Source organism: Pteropus vampyrus, unplaced genomic scaffold (assembly GCF_000151845.1).
Source record: "Pteropus vampyrus isolate Shadow unplaced genomic scaffold, Pvam_2.0 Scaffold81, whole genome shotgun sequence".
Lineage (NCBI taxonomy): Eukaryota > Metazoa > Chordata > Mammalia > Chiroptera > Pteropodidae > Pteropus > Pteropus vampyrus.
The window spans coordinates 95,648-116,150 of NW_011888862.1; the positions used below are offsets into that span (position 1 = coordinate 95,648).

The 20,503-nt window shown below is 45.8% G+C and overlaps 1 protein-coding gene across 1 annotated transcript in view; it reads left to right on the plus strand.

The window, feature by feature from the left end:
• WWC3 (WWC family member 3) overlaps positions 1–20,503 on the plus strand; it is a 102,310-nt gene that overhangs the window by 68,612 nt on the left and 13,195 nt on the right. The window contains 7 exon segments of the mRNA XM_023532343.1: positions 1,930–2,032; positions 10,582–10,824; positions 11,330–11,419; positions 12,209–12,774; positions 17,726–17,846; positions 18,643–18,717; positions 19,545–19,632. Of these exon segments, the coding sequence (XP_023388111.1) occupies positions 1,930–2,032; positions 10,582–10,824; positions 11,330–11,419; positions 12,209–12,774; positions 17,726–17,846; positions 18,643–18,717; positions 19,545–19,632 (1,286 nt within the window).

Sequence of the window (20,503 nt, forward strand, 5' to 3'; positions counted from 1 at the left end):
ACATTGGTGCTATTTTTTGTTCTTCTAAAAGACTGTCAGGAAATCGAATTAAAATTAATTTTGTTTGGGACTTGGAAGAATTTCATAATGCTGCTTTTGATGTCTAGCGAGACCTTGAGTTAGCCACACAGATAAAGTAGGCAATTACCATTTGAAGCAGAGTGGTAAATACTTAAAGACACTGCTATTGTAATATCGTTGAGTGAAGCTTATAATTTATTTGTTACAGATGGATAAACAGCTTGGATGGCTTTTTCTTTGGGCTTATTAAGTAAAGGTGAAATATCAATGGAATGCAGAATGCCCTCCCCAAAATTAAATAAAAGAAAAAAGGGAAAAAAACATTGACAAAAAAAACCTCTGGATTTTAAGTAATTAGCTAATATTTTGAAAATTTGGCAAATAGTGCCTCTTTGAGGGGAGCATAATATTAGTAAATAATGACTTCCTATGTCTTAGATGTCCTGGAACAGCCCTATTTTCAGTTTTCCCCTCATTGTTCTCAAAAGTACAATCAGACATTTTTGATCAGGCATCTTTAGTTTAAAGAACGTGGTCACCATCTATATAATACACAGAGAGGAATCGCTAAATCAGAAATGTCCAGCAGTTTTGCCTAAAGGTTTTGGCAGGAAGGAAAGAATTATAATTGAGAGATTCTTAACCAGTTTGAGAGAAACCAGTTAGATCAAAGGTTCTCTAATGATTTAGGTAAGATATTCTAAAAATGTCGGGGGGAGAGTGGCCGGTTATGCTGTCGTAATAACTCCGGCAGTAAATTATCATTTTTTATGAGTTTACTGGGGCTGGCCTGGGTTGGCAGCCTCAAGGCTGTTATCTTGATTTAAGTAGTTTCTGTGCCCTTGAGACAGATGAAGGGATCGGGGTGCCAGGTTACCTAAGTTCACGTGGTCAGGGAGAGGCAGGTCTGAGTTTGAACCAACATCTCTGATTCCTAAACCCCTGTGCTCTCTATAGAAAATAAATAGATCATTTTGCTATAGAAAAATACAGTCGACCCTTGAACAACATAGGTTTGAACCGCGGATCCACTTATACGACGTGGACCAATAAATTCATCACTAATCATTCAGGCAGAGTATTTTCAAATATTTGTTCACATGACATTATTTTTGAAAAATAAATAAAGGCGTAGTGGCCATAATATATGGTCTAGTAGGGTCAGATCTACAGATGGAGAAAATTGTTTGAAACTGGAGTCATATATTTCCAGAAATGAAGGAAAAAGTAACCAAGGTGAGCTACGGTTACCTCCCGTATGGGTCTTTTTTCCCCTTTTCCTTAGGAATTTGGTGATTTCAGTGTAATTGATGTGAAAATATTTTAAGTACAACTAGTGATTACTGCAGAGCACCACGTTTCAGCTCTAACTCCTAAGGTGGATGCACCACAATCCCGGCCTTTCTTCCCTTTTCCTTCGGTTCTTTAACAGGCTGTGTATCATTCAAAGGAGTCCTACAGGCCACACCTCACACAGCTAGTCTGTTGTCTTCAGATCTCGTAACTTCTTAGGAGATCATCATTACTTTGCATTTATTGAAGAATGAGAGAATATACTGCACAAAATAGGATGATTTTTTTTTTTTTGGCCTCTGTACCAACTTTGACTAAGTAATTCACTATTTATTTGAAAACTTAATTTGTTGTTGTTGTTTGGAATTACACAGTAAACAAATACACTTTCACTGTTTCGTTTTGTTTTTTTTTAATCCATCAGTGTTGGGAAAGCAAAGGTCTTCCCAGTCCTACTCCCAACCCCACTGATCAGAAGTGGCCACTGAATATTATTTAGTATTTCCTTCTAGACATTTGAGGAATGGAAGCGGAAAGATAAATTAAAATATTCTTCGTTGTCGCTGAAAGTTTAAATGAATATTCTATTTTGAAAATATGTTTTTAATATGTTTTCCTTCTTTTTTCTCCTCTGTTTTGGAAAGTTTGTCTTTGATGATAAAACAAGACTTGTAGACCGAGTCAGGCTTAATTGGCAGTATGAAGAAGCCAAAAAGAGGTAAGAAGCTCCTTTTTCAAATCTTGCCTTTTGCTTACTTCCTGTCTCCTGTGGGAAGAGGTTTTTCGGGGTTCCAATGTGTGATTGCCCGCTTTTATCAGAAAGCTCTGTCTGATAGAATACAAGCTAAAAGATCTTCATTTACGTGTAGCTTCTTAATACATTGATAAAAACTCACATGCATTTAAAATGGTAGAATTCTCAATATTGCAGATAGTTATAAAGACACGATTTAATAAAAATAGAGACTTCCATCTTTCCTTATCCTCAGGTAGTTCAGAACTCCCTCCCTCCATTCCTCCTCCTTCTCCTTCCTCCTCTCATCCTCCCCCCCTCCCTTTCGTCTGAGCATCATCCCCTCAGACCAGCTTAAGCAAAACTGCTTTATTTTTTATATATGTGGCTTCTAACTCCATAGGTTAACGGACAAAGCCACGTATCTTGGTTTAAAAGACAGTTTAATAAGGATTAGGTCAACAGGTCATAGCAGTACCTAATCTAGTTCATTTTGATGGAGGGAATTGAAAGGCGGCCATTTCTGTTAACCTATATTGTAAATCATCTGCCTCCTGAAAATCGAGATTTGACTTAGTTTGTGCATTTTCCAATTTGTCTTTCCCTCCTACCTTCCCTCCCACCGTCTTGGTCTTAACCATAGAGCTTGGGCAAAACCAGGAGGTGGCGTGGAGTCCTCATAAGCGCATGGCATTTTTAATGTGTCACGTCTCTCCCCGTGTATCCAGAGCCCCTGTTTTCAATATTCTGACCCTGCCCTAGTTTTCATGTCCTTTTTTTTTAGAGACTTTCTCTCTTCTTTGCCTCTGGAAAGAGTCTTAAAACCTAACGACTTCAAAATATGTGCTTTGGAAAGCTGTGAGGCGTATCTTTTTAATGTTTCCTTAGTCACATAGGAACTATTACCTTGGGGAGGGGCGGGGGAGAAGGAGCTGAATGCCAAGCGAAGTGAGGGGGTCTTTTCTGGAAGCTCAATAGTTAGGCCTGCTCAGTATACTGTATCATTCATGGATGTCTGGAAATCCACTTTGTTGGCTTTTTAGAAAATGTAAAAATAGCAACAAAAGCAGATCATCTGACTCCCTCCTGGAGGGCCGGTTTGAACTGACATGGGCCTTTGTTTGCCCAGGCATTTCTACCCAGCCCTTCTTGGCTTTTCCCGATGTATTCGTGGTGGGCTTTACATTTGCACGTGGACCGCGGCCAAGTCCATTCAGCCACGCCGCTTATCTCCGAGCTCGGATTCTCCATCTAGCACGCATTCCTTCTCTTGAGCTGACTGGGGTTTGTCAGGGCCATTGTCCCTTCTGGGTATTCCTCTGCTCAGTCTTGCATGTTTCTACTGGAACTGTACAATGTGGGTGCTGGAATTTGCTGTGTTGTATAAAACGCAGAAACTAGATGATTGCTACACTTAGGAAGATAATTGTTACGTGTTTTGCTGTGACATTTACCAGACCCAGCAAGCGATTTCTTTGTTTTCTGGAGATGGTATCGGTACGCAGTGAGTAATCTTTTAAGTGCTGAGATAATACATTTGGGCAAAAAGTTGAGTATTTGAAAAAATTATTCAGCGGAGGACGCTGCACTTTGTCCGTATCTTTTAAATGAAAGTAGTGTTTCGGGATCGCGGCTGCGGAGGACAGCTGGTCTGTGTGGGTGACCCCGATAGCTTCGTCCACACAGAGAAGCTGCTGGGAGACTGGGAGACTGTGCTACCACTCAACACCTGCCTCGTTCCAGGTGTTTGGAAGAAATTGTGTGGTTTACGGGCTGGGCTCACATGTGATCTTTAACCAATGTGGGAGATAAACTCCTTCACAACTAACAGAAATACGCGAAGAGACCAGCGGTTCTACCTAGGAGCGGGGTGCACCCAGGGCAGTACCTGCTGGGGCTTGGGGTATGTGTGTGTGCGCGCGTGCGTGCGTGCGCGTGCATGCATACACGCACACACACATATGTGCATACACACGCCAGAGTCAGGAGCATGTGCATGTGGGTGTTTTTACATATAAATACATATAACACATGCATGTTTACATACATACGTGCATATACATCATTTGTATTTTCTTTATTTTTATTACATAAATAACACATGAATACATTGTTTTTGTCAAAGGCACAATCAATAGAGTCCACCTATCTCCCCCACGTCCCCAGTCCTACCTCCCACCATTAATGGTTAGGTGTAAAACCTTCCAGTCTTTTATGTAAACGTTTGAATAAATTAAGCCTAGTGTAGTTAAATATAGTACAGGATGCATAGCTTCCATAATGGTTATAACCATCCCTCTATGGATGCACATCTAGATGGTTCCAGTTTTTCCTTTTCACAAACAGTACACATCTATTAACAGACCCAGCCTTGCAGAAATGACTGTTTCATTGGACAGATACTCAGCAATGAAATGCCTGGGACTAAAGACGTGTACATTGAAAGCTGCGACATTTACCACCAAATCACCTTCCAAAATGACTTCTCCACTTTACACTGCCACTAACGGCAATCGAGGGTCCTGATTTCTGTTTCTCCTTCGCATCATTAAGTATCGTCATTCTTTGCGAATTTGATTAGAGTAACGGGCAAGGACGTTCTCTCGGTTGTCGTGTGCTTTTCCCTGGTGGGACTGGTGCAGTTTTACGCCGGCAGTGCAGTTCAACATAATTTTGTATGACTTTTGGTTATTTAAATTGCCATGTCTGAATTTTTTTTCAGACAAGCCAGCCTTTCAAAACATGTTTGATCCCATCATTCCTCTCTTCACAGTGGGTCTCGACCATTGAAGGGGACGATTTTTGCCCCCTAGGGGACATTTTTGTTTCTCGTGACTGTTGACATTGAGTGGGCGGAGATCAGGGATGCTGCCAAACAACTCACGATATGCAGGATGTCCCCACGGCAAAGATTTAGGTGGCCTAGAGTGTCAATAGTGGCACAATTGAGAAATCTTACTCACGTCTTGCTCCTTAATCTCTACTGTGCGTGGACAACGGGGGCCTAGTGGAGCGGGTGTTCCGCTCACTCGGGGCATTAGCCCAGTCCCTCCATCCTCCTCACTCTCCCTATCCCGGCCACATTGTGTCCCTCGTTTCTCAAACTTGCTTGGCCTCAAACCTGCCAGGCAGCCTCCTGACATAGTGCCTGGAGTCAGTGGAATAATGGCGCCCCAAGATGTCCACATCTTAATCTCCAGAACCTGTGACTGTGTTGCCTCCCGTGACAGAACTTTGCAGATGGGACTAAGTTAAGAGTCTTGAGATGGTGAGATGATCCTGGATTATGTAGATGGCCTCAATATCATCTGAAATCATCCCACCCCTTGAAGTTTAGCTTCCTTACCCTCTGCAAAATCTCCTGGGTTCTGCCACTTCTAAACTGGACTTCAGAGGAGTCTTTCCTTGTGTATCTAGATTTGAGAGTTTTTTAAGTGTTGGGAAATTGTCAGAATGACGATTTAGAAGGTTTCATATGTATTCGTATTTAGTAGAAGCGGAACTCGTAATTCCAAGTGGTGGTGTGATTTCTAGAGAAATCTCTAGACTGAACTACCACTATCGTGATGATTAGGTTTGTGTTTTCAACTCTGGGTCATGTGATATGTACCCAAACAACTGCTTCTTCCTTTCCCTTAAGGACCATCGCTTTGGATTCCCAAGGCAGACATTACGATAGGAATATTTTCACATTATTGGTTAAAAATTTTAGAATTTTTCAAAGCCAATTTGGAAGAGCAAGTCTTCTTGAAGCAATCCCGATGACGCAGATGGCTCCTTATTTTTAACCTAAGAGCACTTGTTCCAGAACTGTGCACAAACTGTAGCTGTTTCCATAGAAACACTCACAGTCCAGATAGGAACAAAACATTCGGCCCATCCAGTTTCTCTGCGTCTTAGTGTTTGTTGCCAGGATGGGTCCTGCTGTTCATCCGTTGTCAGGAATCAGTGTAGTGTTAGGATTCCAGTGGAATTTGATCAGTCGCTTGGATTTTTTTTTTTTTTTTCATTTCTCAAGTGACTATATATCTGGGTTTTGGGGGGCAGGACACGGCTGTGAAAAACAGGGGAAAGCACCCTGGCCATTGTAGCCCCATCTTTCTCATTCAGGCCAAAAGAAGGAAGCCTATAGATGATCTGCTTTCCTTTTAAAGAAGTCACTCTTCTAAAGATCTATACATTTGAAGGGGAAAAGATGTGAGGGCAGGAGGGATATTGGGTATTAGTGAGACCCTTCTAACGCCACATATTCTAGATTCAGACTTCTCGAATTTCCAGTGTAGAATGGAGTTGAGCTGGTTTGTCGATATTCAGTTCAGTCAGCTGAAGTGGTTTCAGCATTCCTCTGACTTAGATCTCAGCTGAGATTTTCTCGAACTTTTGCTTCTCATTTAAGTGGATATTTACAAAAAGAAAACAAAGGAGAGAAGACGTCAGAAGTATCAAATCTGTGGCTGTAATTGAAATTTGAAGGCACGAGGCTCTAAGCTAACACCACGTCCTGGAATGTGGCATTGGGATCTGTCACGTCTCATCACCGTCACATGGGTCCGTGGTTTGCCTGGAGTGCCATTTCTATTCCAGAAAGCAGCCGTATTTTATAGTAGACCGCAGAATTTAGGTATAAATTCAAAGACTTGGGAATTACTTTGGATATTTCAAATATGCCTCAAAACTGTGTAATATTAAAAGTGCATTTTCTTCTAAGAAAAATGCAAATCATATTTAAGATTTCCATGTGAATTGCGAGGTTCTGAGTCGTCTCAGCAGCATAAATGCAGGTTTCCATTCGTGGTTGAGTGGTGCCTCGGTTGTAAGAGAAAAGGTGTTTGGGCAAAAATAGTAAAGGAAAACTGATTCCTATTTTACGTTTGTCTACATTAGACCTGTTCAGGGAATAGAATTTGGAAATCACATAGTAAATATGAAACCTGAATGCTTAACTAAGGATTTGTTTTCGTTTCTTTACTATCCCGAACATAGGGACATATATTTTAAAGGTTTCAAAGGTATTTGTGAGAGATTATATATAGGTCATAACATGTATTACCTATCAAAAATAAGAATCAATAAAGAATACAGTTGACTTGTAGGAAAAAAAAAAAAAAAAAAGAAAAACCCTCGCCAGTTTTAAGCGGTTCTCAGTTCTCCTTAAAAATGAACTTGGAAAAGTTTCTTTTTTGTAAACTTTAATCATGACCTCACTTTGCTTCCATGTATTTATTTTCACTGAAATGATGTTTCAGGAAAAAAGCCTTTCTGGAAAATTTCTTTCTTTTATTACCCAGAATTGGAGTGATGGCACTTGCAGGAGTGGAGTTCCAACCCTGCGATCAGCTGTTTGGCGTGGTGTGGAAGGGGCATTGTAACTCTCTGCATCCATGTTTAGCCTTGGGCAGAAAGTCTGCTCTCTCCAGTAAGCCTAACCCACTAAGGGTACTCCTTGCAGATGGCTCGTTTCCAGGCCAGGAGTACGGTAGACAAGGCATGTTGTGTTAGAGGCAAAGCTGTCTTGTCTATCCTTTGGCGAATGTACAAGAGATCATTTTGAAGGAATCCTTCTAGAGCTTTTGGCTTCCAGTGCAGACAGACACATGTGCCTCTCTTGATCTGGCTGAGAGCAGGCCCCAAACGTCTGTATCCAGAATGTGGATACGGGCCAAGAAATGGCACTTTGCAACACATGCCAATATTCTTCTAGATTTGTATGTAGCTCTGAAATGAACATGCAGTCATTTGCATCATTGTGAAATTTGATTATTAAAAAAACACTATTCTAAGCACTAAAATGCTTGCCTAGTATTCAGCACAGCTCAAACAAGTTTTCCAGATGGGTTGCATGAAGTCAACTTCATCCAGATTTTGTTTCTGCTACAGAGGTTGTCCTTGCATATTTTTCTTGCAAGCCATGGAAAGTTACAGTACAGTGTTTAAGGTTGGCGTGGTACTATTCCTTCTATGCCCACGGTGCGCAGACCTTTTGAAATTTGCCCTTTGCCTCTTCTCCTTCACATGATTCCTTTTTTTCCTTGCGTTCTTTGTTCTGATAGTGGATGTTACTTTAGATTTTCTGAGAAAGGGTAGGATTACCTAGGAGCGGACCTTCCGCCCCCTCAGCAACTCGAATCCTTGTAGAATGGCAGCTAACCTGGAGCTGGCCAACGCAGATGGAATCTTGATCTCCTCGTGGGTAGACCCCAGGAGGAAAGAAGACTAAAAATGAGTGCTTTTTATTTATTTTTATTATCGTTATTTTTTAAAAGGAGTGCTTTTCAAAATCGGCCTGCCCGTGGTGTATGTATGAGAATTGGTATATATTACAAAGTCAGACTGCTAATGTTAGCCGGGCTCAGATCGGCTTTCCTGTGGAGCAGATAAATTGAAATAAGAAATTTTGAGGACACAATGGATTTGCTCATTGTTGTTTGTCTCTCTTATATTTATTCCTTACCTTTGACTTGTCTCGATCTACGGTAGAATGTTCCAGAAATTTCATTGAGTATAATGTATGATTTGGCACTAACTTATTTATGGGTCTGCTTGGAGTGTATTTTCCTTGGGCTTCAGTTATATGACTGCCATAAATTTTAATTACACTAATTAGACATAGGTGGACACTTCAGCCCAGTTGGATTCCTAACCCTGTTCAGCTGCCTCTGTCATTAGTTTTTTCAGTGACATGATTTGGCACCATTTTCCAACACATTTTCAGGAAATTAGTTTTAAGTTAGAAAAGAACTTGCCTAATAAAGCTACTGACGTTCAACTATTTTCTTTACCTTCTTGGGGAATTGGACGTGAGTAAAATGCGTACATTTAAACTATAACTTGCATACTCTATGGGTTTTCTGATTGGTGGTTTGGTACTTGAAGAAGGAGCCTTGCCCAGTCCTGCAGCCGGGCTGACTGGTCCCTGGAGAAGTGCGACTTGGTGCAGGGCTGGCTGACAGGCTTTATTTTAACGCGTGGACCCGGGCCAGTTGATTGGCAGTATCCGCAGGGAGCACAGTGTTGAGAAGGATTCTGCAGTCTGGATCCAGCGGGCAGGATGCCAGCTTGGATGAGTGACATGTATCCTGGGCACGGGACCAGGTAGTGTCAGGAGCACTCCCGCCACTCCCATTAGTGAGGACCGTCACATCAGTGCCTACTGTAAGCCCATGAGAGCTCCCAGACCAGTTAGCATTCCCCAGAGCAGGCCGAGCTGCCTGAAAGCAGAGGGTATCAAACTCAAGCAAGCATCAGAAGCACCTGGAGGGCTTATCAAAACCCAGATTGCCTAACCCTGTCCCCAAAGTGTCACGGTCAGCAGGTCTGGGTGGGGCCTGAGTTTTGCATTTGTAACTAGCTCCTAGGTGATGGCGAAGCTGCTGGTTAGGGACCCCACCTTGAGAATCACTGCCGTATAGGCCTACAGGGCTGTGTGCACCTGCCGCTTACCTGTCCTCGCGACTCTCTGTGACCTCAGAGAAGTCTTTAGATTCCGCTTTTGGGCATGTGTGCCAACCTCTGTCCTCCATAGCTCTGGGTTCAGGTCGATTCTGGCGTTCCTTGTTTCTTCCCGGAAACAGATAATGCTCATCTTTAGCCATACTTAAATTTTAGAACATTCTACTGCTTTGAAAGGATGCTCTGAAAGTATGAGCCACATCGATTTCACTTAATCTGCATTCACCAGTACGTTAGGACACAAAGTGGTACAGTCTGTTTGCCAGGCAAACACGTGGAAACGTATAGGCACATGGAAGCTGACAATAGAGTCTGCATTTTTGCACCTTGAGGATGGTGGTGCTGACACATTCAGTGAGGCCGACTGGTTTGCACGTACTCTCACGCCACATCCACACTCACCGGGGCTGACTCTTACTCCTTCATACACTGGCTGGGTGTTTGTTTACTATTTCACGCATTCAGCTTTTGTTGAGTATCTACTCTCTGCACGGTGTTTTGAATTTCACACACAATCAAGGCCCCCAATGCAGGAGAGAGCACCCAGAGCACCTGGCTCTGGGGCTTTTCTATTCCAAAGCACTGTGATGGGCGCCTTTCTCTCCCGGTACTTTCTCAAGGCGGTGTTAGCAGATAGGCATAGCGGAGGAGGCAGGAAGCTGGAAGCACCTCTCATGTGTCCAGCAGTGTTTAGCTGGTGATGATGGGGGCGGGAGGTAGGGAGAAACGAGCTGGGTTCATCTTGCTCTGGGACAGTATGAGCCACGTGGGAAACCGTGAATCTGAAACCACATAGCACATGGCGTGTGGAGGACTGCCTTTTTTGTCAGCTCTTTGAAACAAGCACGATATAGTTACCGTCACCACGAATCTCATAGACCAGGGGAGATTATGCAAAGGCCGTACACATCCTTTTTTTACCTATCATTTCCATATTCTTTATTTTTGTCATTTAAGGTTCAGTTGGTACAATAATTCCAGCATTTACTTAGCAGAGTAAGTTTCTAGAATCAGTGCGATGGTACTGAGAACGCACGAAGACAATTTTGTAAGTTCATGGATTTTTCCGTGTCCATCTCTTACAGAGTCTCCAATATCCAGCAGCAGCTGGCCCTGCTTGACAATGAGGCATGGCCGGGCATGGCCGAGGCCGACAAGGACCGGCTGCAGCTCATCAAGGAGAAGGAGGCCCTGCTTCAAGAGCTGCAGCTCATTATCCAGCAGAAAAGACCCGCAGAAGATGTGGCCCGGCTGGAGGAGGAGAGGAGGCGCTTGGAGGAGGAGAACCAGCGAGCCCGGGCCACATCTGTGCAGGGCGCCACGGAAAGGTGAGCTGGCTTCCGGAGCTCCGGGAGCAGGCAGAACGCAGCTTCTAGCGGAGAACCAAGTCGAAAAGCTACATCACAGAACTTGCACATGGCTTGAGAAGGGTCTTGGTTAGGGCAGCTACTACCTGGCCAATTTCCTCGCCAAGCAGAGAGAAGGTGGAGGGATCTTGTGTCTTCCCTCTGTCCATCCATCTGTTCACCCGCCCATCCATCGATCCATCCACCCACCCATCCACCTATCCACCTACCCATCCACCTATCCACCCATCCACCCATTCGCCAAGCTTCTACAGTGTATCAGGCACTGTTCAGGGGGCCGGTGGTACATTTTCGAGCAAGGCAAAAACAGCCTCCGTCATCTGGGCGTTTATGATCTAGGTGCACTTTTTAGAATTTAGTCATTCAAACCTAAACAAGATTGGGGGAATTTATAGTGGAATTGCTTGTTAGGAAAATATACTCCCTATCTTTGAAATCCACCAATGGACTATTTTCTTATCTACAGGATTCTACTTCAGGAAAAGAGAAATTGTCTACTTTTGCAGCTGGAAGAAGCTACTCGTTTAGCATCCTATCTCCAGTCCCAGTTAAAAAGGTAGGCAACTTTAAAAAAGAAAGCCGTGCTTATCATGTGATAATGACATGTCTCTGAACTTCACAATTCCCTTTGGCTTGGTTTTCTCCACCAGAATTTAGAACTTGAAGGGGCGTAAACACAGAATGCAAAAGTGGGTACATCATGTTGTTAAGAGGAGCTGCTAATATATGATAAAAGCTGCAGAATAACAAGTCCAAAGTCAAATTTACCCAAAGATTTCATAATTCACAGCTTCAGAGGCGTGTATATCCATCTACATATATGCACACGGACATTTTTATTTGGGGTTTTTTAAAAAGGATATGGACATTTTAAAAATGAGATTCGGATGCTCAATAATAGTTCCTGTTTTCCAGTAATTATGGAAGCATAATGATAAGGGCTTTCTATGTATGATTTTTCTCAGTTATTCCTCCTAAGAGTGCCAGGAGGCCAGAACTCTTCTTGCTTGTCACAACCCCCAGTGAGAGAGGCTCAGAAAGGGCAAATAATTTGACCACGTGGACTCAGCTAGTCCGCATTTGAGCTGGACCTCGAACTCAGGCATGACTCCTTGATGTTAACCACTGCCCCCTACCTATATTCAAAGAGACAAAGGGAATGTCATTGCAGGTGTCTTACGATGCTCGCAGGTATTTAAACACGTGCTCTGGTTAATGGGAGAATGAGGCAGGATTCTGTTCCTTCATGGAACAGACTAGCCGCTCAGCTTTGCAGTGAACGGCGGGGCTCCAGCACGCATCTTCAGGCTGCTTTCCTAAGGGCATGGGGGCTCTCTCGTTTCAGCCTGTCTGCCAGCACCCTGACGGTATCCTCGGGGAGCAGCCGCGGGTCCCTAGCCTCCAGCCGGGGCTCGCTCACCTCCAGCCGGGGTTCCTTGAGCTCTGTCAGCTTCACTGACATCTATGGCCTGCCACAGTATGACAAACCTGACATCGAGTGCAGCCAGCTTCTGCGCTTTGATCTGATTCCCTTCGACTCGCTGGCGCGAGATGTCCCCTTCTCAGAGCCCCCAGTCCCCTCGGGCTTCCACAAGCAGAGGCGCTCCCTGGACACACCCCAGTCCCTGGCATCCCTGTCCTCCCGCTCCTCCCTGTCCTCCCTGTCTCCTCCAAGCTCACCCTTGGACACACCCTTCCTCCCTGCCTCGCGCGAGTCGCCCTTGGCCCCACTGGGGGACAGTTTGGAGGTGCCAGGCCTGGGCACCTTAGACAGATTGCGGGCCCAGGCCTCCGCTCTGGGTGATGAAGACTTGCCGGGCACGGTGTCCTTTCAACCGCACGCATTTCCTGGAGATGGGGAAGGACCTCGTGAACGAGGAACCCAAGTGGCTACCGTTCCCATGGGCACAGGTAAGCACTGACAAGTCCTGAGGGTTTTCTCAGTCCTGGGAGGAAAGGCTTCTCGTTCAGGGAAGAAATTGTGTGTAATCGCACTGAAGCCAGCTGGCTTTTCGCTACATAGTGAACTTTGAATTAGGATTATTGCTAGGGAGAGGAAGAATGCAGGCCTGCTGTCGTGTGGGTGCTTCTGGTTTATGTCCTAGAAAGGTCCTTGACATTGGCAAAGTAGTCTTTCCCAGGTGTTTGGCTTGTTTTCAGGATGTGCTTAATTGTTGAAAATGAGAGGAAGAACCACATAGTTTTCCATGTTAACAGAGGCTGATGGAGAGGTGCTAGGGCCTCAGTGAACTCCCCAGAACTCCCCAGATGGGTCATTCCGTGTGTGCCGCCTCTGACCGGTACATGGACCAGCGTCTGGTTGAAGCTCAGTGATTCATCTCTACTTCCTTTTTCCCTATGATTTCATCTCTTTATCCTTTGTCCTTGTAGTTTTCAAGGACATAATTTTATCAGAAGTGTACATGAAAATAATTGGCATGATTTCAAAAGACATGCCGGTAAGCGTCAGCCATGGCTACCAGACCAGTTTCTCTTGGTGGTTTTCAAATAGAGAAACATGTAGCCATGGGGAACTTCATCCATCCTGTTGGTGCTAATTCAGCTTCTACTTGGGGCCAGAGTCTCTCAGCTTGTAGCCCACATGGAAAACCAAACCGCTGTTCTGGAGAACCTTCCAGCTGATGGCTTGTGCACAAAGCAGGGCCTGGGCTCCAACCCTCCTCATCTTGACCCCGTCTGCTTTTTTGAGGCAGCCTCCAGGAGCTCCAACTTTCTCAGGCTTGAAAGAGGATTGAGAAGAAGGCCTCTCATTCCAGAAGTTCCACCCATTTAGTTAACTTTCACTTACACAGCAAAAGTGCTTTAGACATTGCATTAGGGGAGCACTAGATAATTTGTATAGCGTAGTGGATCTCAGCCAGGGGCGTTTTGCCCCTGGGAGGTACTTGGCAGTGTCTGGAGACGTTTCTGGTGGTCATAACTCAAGGGGCTGGTGGGGAGGTGCTTTTGGCATTCAGTGGGTGGTGACCACAGGTGCCGTTCAACGTCCTACAGTGCACAGGACAGCCCCCACCAGAAGGAATGATCCAGCCGAAACATCAGTAGTGCTGAAGCTGAGTATCCTGGGCGCATACTGTTGAGTAGTTTAGCAGCAAAGGGTAGAAATAAAATGTAACTCCAAAATCAGTGTGGTAGTGGAAACAGCTTCAGAAGAGCAGCTTAGAGACACAGATTCTGTTCTCTGCCCCGTTAACTCACTAGTTGGGGTGTCCTTGAGTGCACATCTTTGGACGTGGCTGAGTCTTAGCTTCCCTGCCCTTGAACGAGGTGATCTTTATGGGCTCTTCCATTCACCACCATTCTGTTACTCATGAGTTTTTCATAGACAACAACTATTATACAAATATACTAGTTCCTGTGAACACTCGCATGTTTAACCAGAGATCTGGCATGTTCTGAGGCAGCCCCGGGGCTTTTTGTCATCTCTGTCATTTTGGTGTCTTACCCTCTGTGTTTGCAAACACACCTTTAATATCCCTAGGTGTAGTGTTTCTATAATTCACATATACAGGTGACCTCCGTTCGCTTTGTTCTTCTTTATAATGGCAGGTTCAGAGCTCCATGTTTACTCCTTTCATAAAAAAAAGGAAATACAAAATAAGGACTGAATTGCGCGTCTGTTGTCGCTTAAGCTTACTTTGTCAGTGCCCCCACCCCCCATGCCAACGTCTTTTTAAAGGCTGAGGTACAAGAGTATCGGTCTCATTATGTAGAAAATCCACACAGGGCCCAAGGGCCCTTTTGGGCCAGGGGAAAGATAGTGTGAGAAGGAGAAGAGTTGATGTAATTTCCGGTCCTTATTTTTTAATTTTTCCTTCCCACTTTGTGGCTGACATTATAATGCTTCAAACTTCTTAGACCGGGAGGTATTCGCTTCTGCTATGGTCAGATACTGTCACCTGGTGGTACGTTCTTATATGACACTATCAATTGACTTGGGTCCTTACAAACTACAAATAATTAATTGGCTCAGTGAATGGGTCCCGGTGGGTGAATGCAGAGGGCTGCTTTGGGTAACCAGCTTCAGGCACGGACACAGGGTGACTTCTCGATTTCCCTTGATGCTTATGGGAATACCCGAGCCAGAGTCGTGGTGGCTTCGTGAAGTTGGCGACGATTCTTAGCACTCATTATGTTACCCCACCCTTCATTTATGATGCCCAAGGTCACTAAGTTCCCTTTGGCTTTCCATTCCAGTGTGGCTTGGAACAGTACAGTCTAAGTGTAACCTCAGGCAAGTTCTAGTTAGATAAAATTTTAGTAAGATAAAACTCAAAATTGTCCAAACCTACAGGGCAAGCCCTAAGAAGTATTTTTTTTTTTTTCTGTTCTGTTTTAAATCAATCTGAGGGGACACAAGATGATATGGGAGACTTGGGCAATAGACTGTAATCTTTAACATTTTTTACATTTTTTGCTATAGTTTTATCTTCCCTGGATTTTAAAAGTAAAATCTGCCATCATTTTAAAATCCTTTTCAATCTTAATTTCCGTTGGTATTTGCTAATCTAAATCCATGAAGATCTTGACTTTGCTCATGTAATCATGGACATTTTGATTATATTCATACTCCGTTTAAACTCGTTGGCTTAAATTCTGCAGTTTTTTCACTTTGTGCTTTTTTTTCCCTTTATCTCTTCTCCTGCGGGCTCGATAGAAACACTCGCTGTAAGTGACCTTGGCATTCTCCTTCACCTCGTTGGTCGGGCCGTGGCACATCTTTGTGCAGTGGATTTAGGATGGTCATAGTGTGGCCAAGAAGGGCAGTCTCATAGCTGTACTTCAATGTAGCTCAACAATTAACCATTATTAGGATCATTTCAACATGAATATTCACCGTGCCTACTAAAGTTGTGTAAGAAGTTATCTAAAAGCTTGAAGTATTTATTCTTCTATATATCTATTCCCCAGACTTTTAATGGCTTTCGTTATTTAAAAATGTCAGCCGGCAGCTTTGTCTCCAGTGTGATTTTCATTATACTTTGTTCCTTTTTGTCAAGCAGTGTCGATGTCCTTAGGTTTCTGTCTTGTCTGTATTTAAAGATGAAATAAGTTCAGAGATTTTAAAAAGGAACGATTGGAAGATTGTTATTCCTGACTTCACCGGCATTGCTCTCCACGGTCCATCTCTTTGCCTTGAAGCCTGAGAGCAGACGGCTGCGGGGTGGAGTGTGGGGTCTGCTGCGTGTTTTCTTCTCACCCGGGGCAAGTGCTGACCGTAGTTCCTTCTGTCACCTGTGCATTCAGTTGCTCCATGAATGCGATGACCGAGCCTGGGATCACTGAGGATCAATCCCTTTATTTCGTTTCCCTCTCCATCGGTCTCCGTTGCAATGAGAGAGAAACTTTGTCGGAGTCGCAGCATCGGGTTAACTGGAAATGCTTAGGATCGTTGTGTGGTGTTATTTCCTTAAAGGGACAGAAGGCCATGTCTAGGAGCTGTGCGAGCGTCAGTGCTGGGAAGGGCAATTGCAGTTGCATTTGCTGGGGATCCATGCAGCAAACTGAGGGGTTCCATCTGCAATTCAGAGCTGCAGGATTTGGGTCCTTCCATGTGGCAAGGCTGACAAGAAGAGCTGGACTCGAGAGTCCTGGTCTACAATCTGAGAGTGGTACCTCCGGCCACCGCAGAACGGAGGCGGCTTCTGGCCGTGACTGGAGGAGAAGCTGGTAGTCTTTAGGCTTGGCACTGCAGACCTCAGGAAGGTCACCCATTGTCTGCAGTCGAGGTCATGAGACCAAAGGCCACAGCCCCGCCTGTTTTGTGTTGTTTAACGTATTTGGATTTAATCGATGCGTGAATAATAATTTGGTTGGAAAGAGAGATGGTCATTGGCGGACTCTCCACTTCCCTGCGCAGATATCTCGATTTTCCATTTCTGGAGCCGAGATGGCTGAAGAAAAGCACAAAGGCAGCAGAGGCCCTGGGTCATTAACAGGAGGCACCACGATGTCAGAGTCGGGCTCGGTTTGGGGCTTCGCTTTTTAACGTCGTCCTCTAACCAGCATCCGCTCTAGAAAGCATCAGGGCTCCCGTGTACACACTCACACGTACCGTAGGAAGGTGATGTGCCTGTTTCTGTTGGTTTTGTCCAAAGGAACTTGTTGCCATGAGGGAAGGAGTAGAAAGAGTCGATGAAATGGTAAAAAGAAAGCTGTCAATGGTTATGTTTGGCTCTCGATTAAAATAGATACGAGACAAACATAAGCTGCCTAGTAATGGTAGCTTCCTAACCCCAGGAAAGCAATTCTGGAAGCAAGCCCGGCCGCTGAAGAGGATGGTGCAGTTAGACAGACAGATGGCTCAACTGTGTCCTCTGACTTCAAAGTCGTTATATTTCGTTAATTTGGATCATTTTTTTAAATGCCGTCTTTTGATTATAAAACACTAGTATACGTTTGTTGTATAAAATATGGAAAATACCGAACAGCATAAAGAAGGAAATGAAAAAATACCCCTCTCTCCCCACTCGAAGAGCAGAGCTGGTGACCTTTCTTTGCTGGTCTTTGAAGTATGACAGTCTCTCAAAGTGCGATGCAAAGGGCTCGCTCCCCACCATCCGCCGATGTTCTGTGCTTTCATTTAGGAGGTGAAAAGAGATTTATGGCAGTTTAAGGAGCTTTTAAAGAAGTAGCCAGAAGCCTATTTCTTCAATCTTTCAATGTTCAAAAACAAGTCGAGTGCAGTGTATTTAAACATATGCATGTACATATAATGGCGTGTCTCTGGAACACTTAGTAACCTGGTATGTGCTCTAACTTAGAGTGTTTATTTCTTGGCACCATGGTCCCTGGCCTCCCGTGCTGTCTCCTCCTGACCCGGTGTGTCTCTTATTTGTAGCAGTGACTCTTCGAGAAGACAGTGCCAAGAAGCTGGAGAGGAGAGCGCGCCGCGTCTCCAGATGCCTGTCGGATTATTCGCTGGCGAGCGATAGCGGGGTGTTTGAACCTTCAACCAAAAGGTTAGAAGCTGGTCTTGTTATCTCCTCCCTAAGCGACCTTCCCACAGTGTTACTGGGAAGGCCAAAGGGGCCTGTACCCAGGCGTCTATGTGCTGAAACTTGGCATGTACCCAGGGGTAAGGACCTTTTCTGCCTTTTCCACTTTGGAGGTTGGGCCTTAGCGAGCTGCAGAGAAAACTCCTGTGGCGTCTGTGTGGCATTTGGAGGCTGGCCCTCACTCCGTGCTTCTAGGACCATGTCTCTCTTTGGCCCTGCTGGGTTTAAGGCTTAATCCCAGTAGAGCTGGGAAGGGAGAATCCATGTACAAAGAGAGAGACCTGCTTTTCTAGGAAGGCCATTCATTAGAAAGGAATTTTCTCCCTTCCTCCCTCCTTCCCTCCCTCCCTCCCTCCCTCCCCTAGCTAGAGGAATAGCTTTGCAATGACAAAGCACCTTTTGGGATTCGGGGTGTTCTTTTTATTTGATATCTTCGATGTCATTGTTTTTTATCACTCATCACAAACTGTCTAAAAGTTCATTTTTGCGCTTTGCCATGGATCTCGTACGTGGTTGTGAAAGGTGTGCAAAATTATTGTCTATAAACGGAGCAGTTTATAGGCAGGTACCCAATGACATGTGTCATGGACCCGGGAACCTGCTGTGCCCCTTTAGTCACTTAAAGAATTTATTTACTTGTGTCGCAATTTAATAAAGCCCCTCTCAGTACGAAGCACCCCTGGGATGAGGGAGCTTGTACAAAACCCCCAGGCGCCAGTTGCCTGTGGAGTCACCGTGGCGACTTTCTGGTTGTGCCCAGGAGTGAAGATGCTGAAGAGGCTGCACATGGAGACACTTGTGCCGTGGAAGGGCCCCAGATCCACGTCGGGTTTTGGTGAGTACGGAAGACTCCTTGGGGCCCACCTGGCGACTCACACCTCCACACACAGGCCAGGAGGGATGGAGGGGCCCACGTGATCTGGGGGCTGCTTCCCGGCTTGGCTACCGAGAGCCCGCTACCGTGGTCTCAGCTAGGGGACGGAGACGGCGGGAAGGAGGGATAGGGAAGAGCAGCTTTATCGCTGTCCTCCGACACTGAGAGTCACCGCTGGGAACTGTCATGTCATGGAGCGGGGGTTCAGGGCCGTCGTCGTGCAGGGGCGCCGAAAGCCCCCGGCGAGGTGGGACTCTTGGGGGGAGTCATCGCATATTTCTGCACGGAGTTGGCTCCGTTCACGGCAGTGCGGATGGCAGGCCCTTCCCTGCTCGCCGGCGTGAGTGACCAGCTGGTTGGCAACGCAGAGCGTTTTGCTTTCTAGTTACAGTCTCAATAATGGCGGTGCCCAATAGTGTTCAGACTAGCAAGGCAGGACGTTCACGTCCCGGTGGTTTTCTTTTGCTCGCTCTTGTCATTCCAGTCGAGTGTTTCTCAATGTTGCACTAGTGACACGTGGACCGGATCACTCTTTGTTCCGGGGGCTGTGCTGGGCCCCGTAGGATGTCGAGCAGCATCCTTGGTCTCCACCCACTAGATGCCAGTAGCATCCCCCTTCTACCCAGTCATGACAGCAGAAAACGTCTCCAGACGTGCACACGCCTCCGGGGGGTGGGGGGGTGGAGGGTGGCAGAATCCCCCTCAGCCCAGGGCCACCGCTGTGGTCGAATCAGGACTTTTTCCCTGTGGGGACGGTGCAGTCTATGGACCCGCATTTTACTTTCCAGGCATGACAGTACCAGCGAATGTCTCCTCGTGAACGTGCTCCAACTGAAGAACTTGGCCGGGATGATCGTGAAGGAAGACTGTAAAATGTAAGCTCTCGAGCAGGAGGGGGTCTTTCGGAGACCTGGGGCGTCTCCCAGGCTGCCTGCGCACAGCACCGCTCGCCGGCCTGCTCCGCTTGGCCCTTTGGGTTGCAGAAGAGACTGTTTTCGAATCCGAGTTTACAATAAAACCAGGGACCATCGGTCTGAAATAGACAGGACTGTGTGTTTTAAAAAGCATCTGCTGTATTATCTGAGGCAGACGCGGTTAGTTATTGGGGCCAGGCTAGTTACGTGCTGTAGCGATGCCATGAAAGTGCCAGGTGCCTGTCATCTGCTGCATTTGGGCTTAAAATGTCCACCCCGGTCACAGGGTTGGGTGGTGACAAAGTGGCACTTAGCTCTGTGATCCAAAGAGGTGCCTAAAGAGGCGTACGGCTGAGACCAGGGGTCGTCGTCTAACGGGAGGAGAAGGAAATATAAGTTGTCACCAGCTGGGAAGTGCTACCTCTGTGGGCTCCACAGCCTGAGGTTGGTGCCCAGCAGATGGCCCCAGTACCCAGGTGGTGAGCACACCTGTAACGGGACGTTCAAGCCCGAGGGCACAGTCCCTTCCATGCGTCTTCTTCGTAAACTGGTCTTCTGAAAGCCTTGGAAGCAGCCTGGGTTGAAGTGGCTGAGGGCTCCCCCTGAGATTCTGTCCACCCACCCCATGATGGACTTTGCACGTTCCCCAGTGTTTAAGTCTCTCCTATGTGCCAGCCACCATGCTGGGGCCGACAGGGCAGGACACCCAGCCCGAGAGGTGAGGCGGAGCTTGAAGAGGGAGCCAAGGGGCTTCGGGGAGATCAGTGCAGATGTCTTCCCAAAAGATGGGACAGCAGAACCTCTGTTTGGCCCCTCTCAAGTCCTGGGACTGC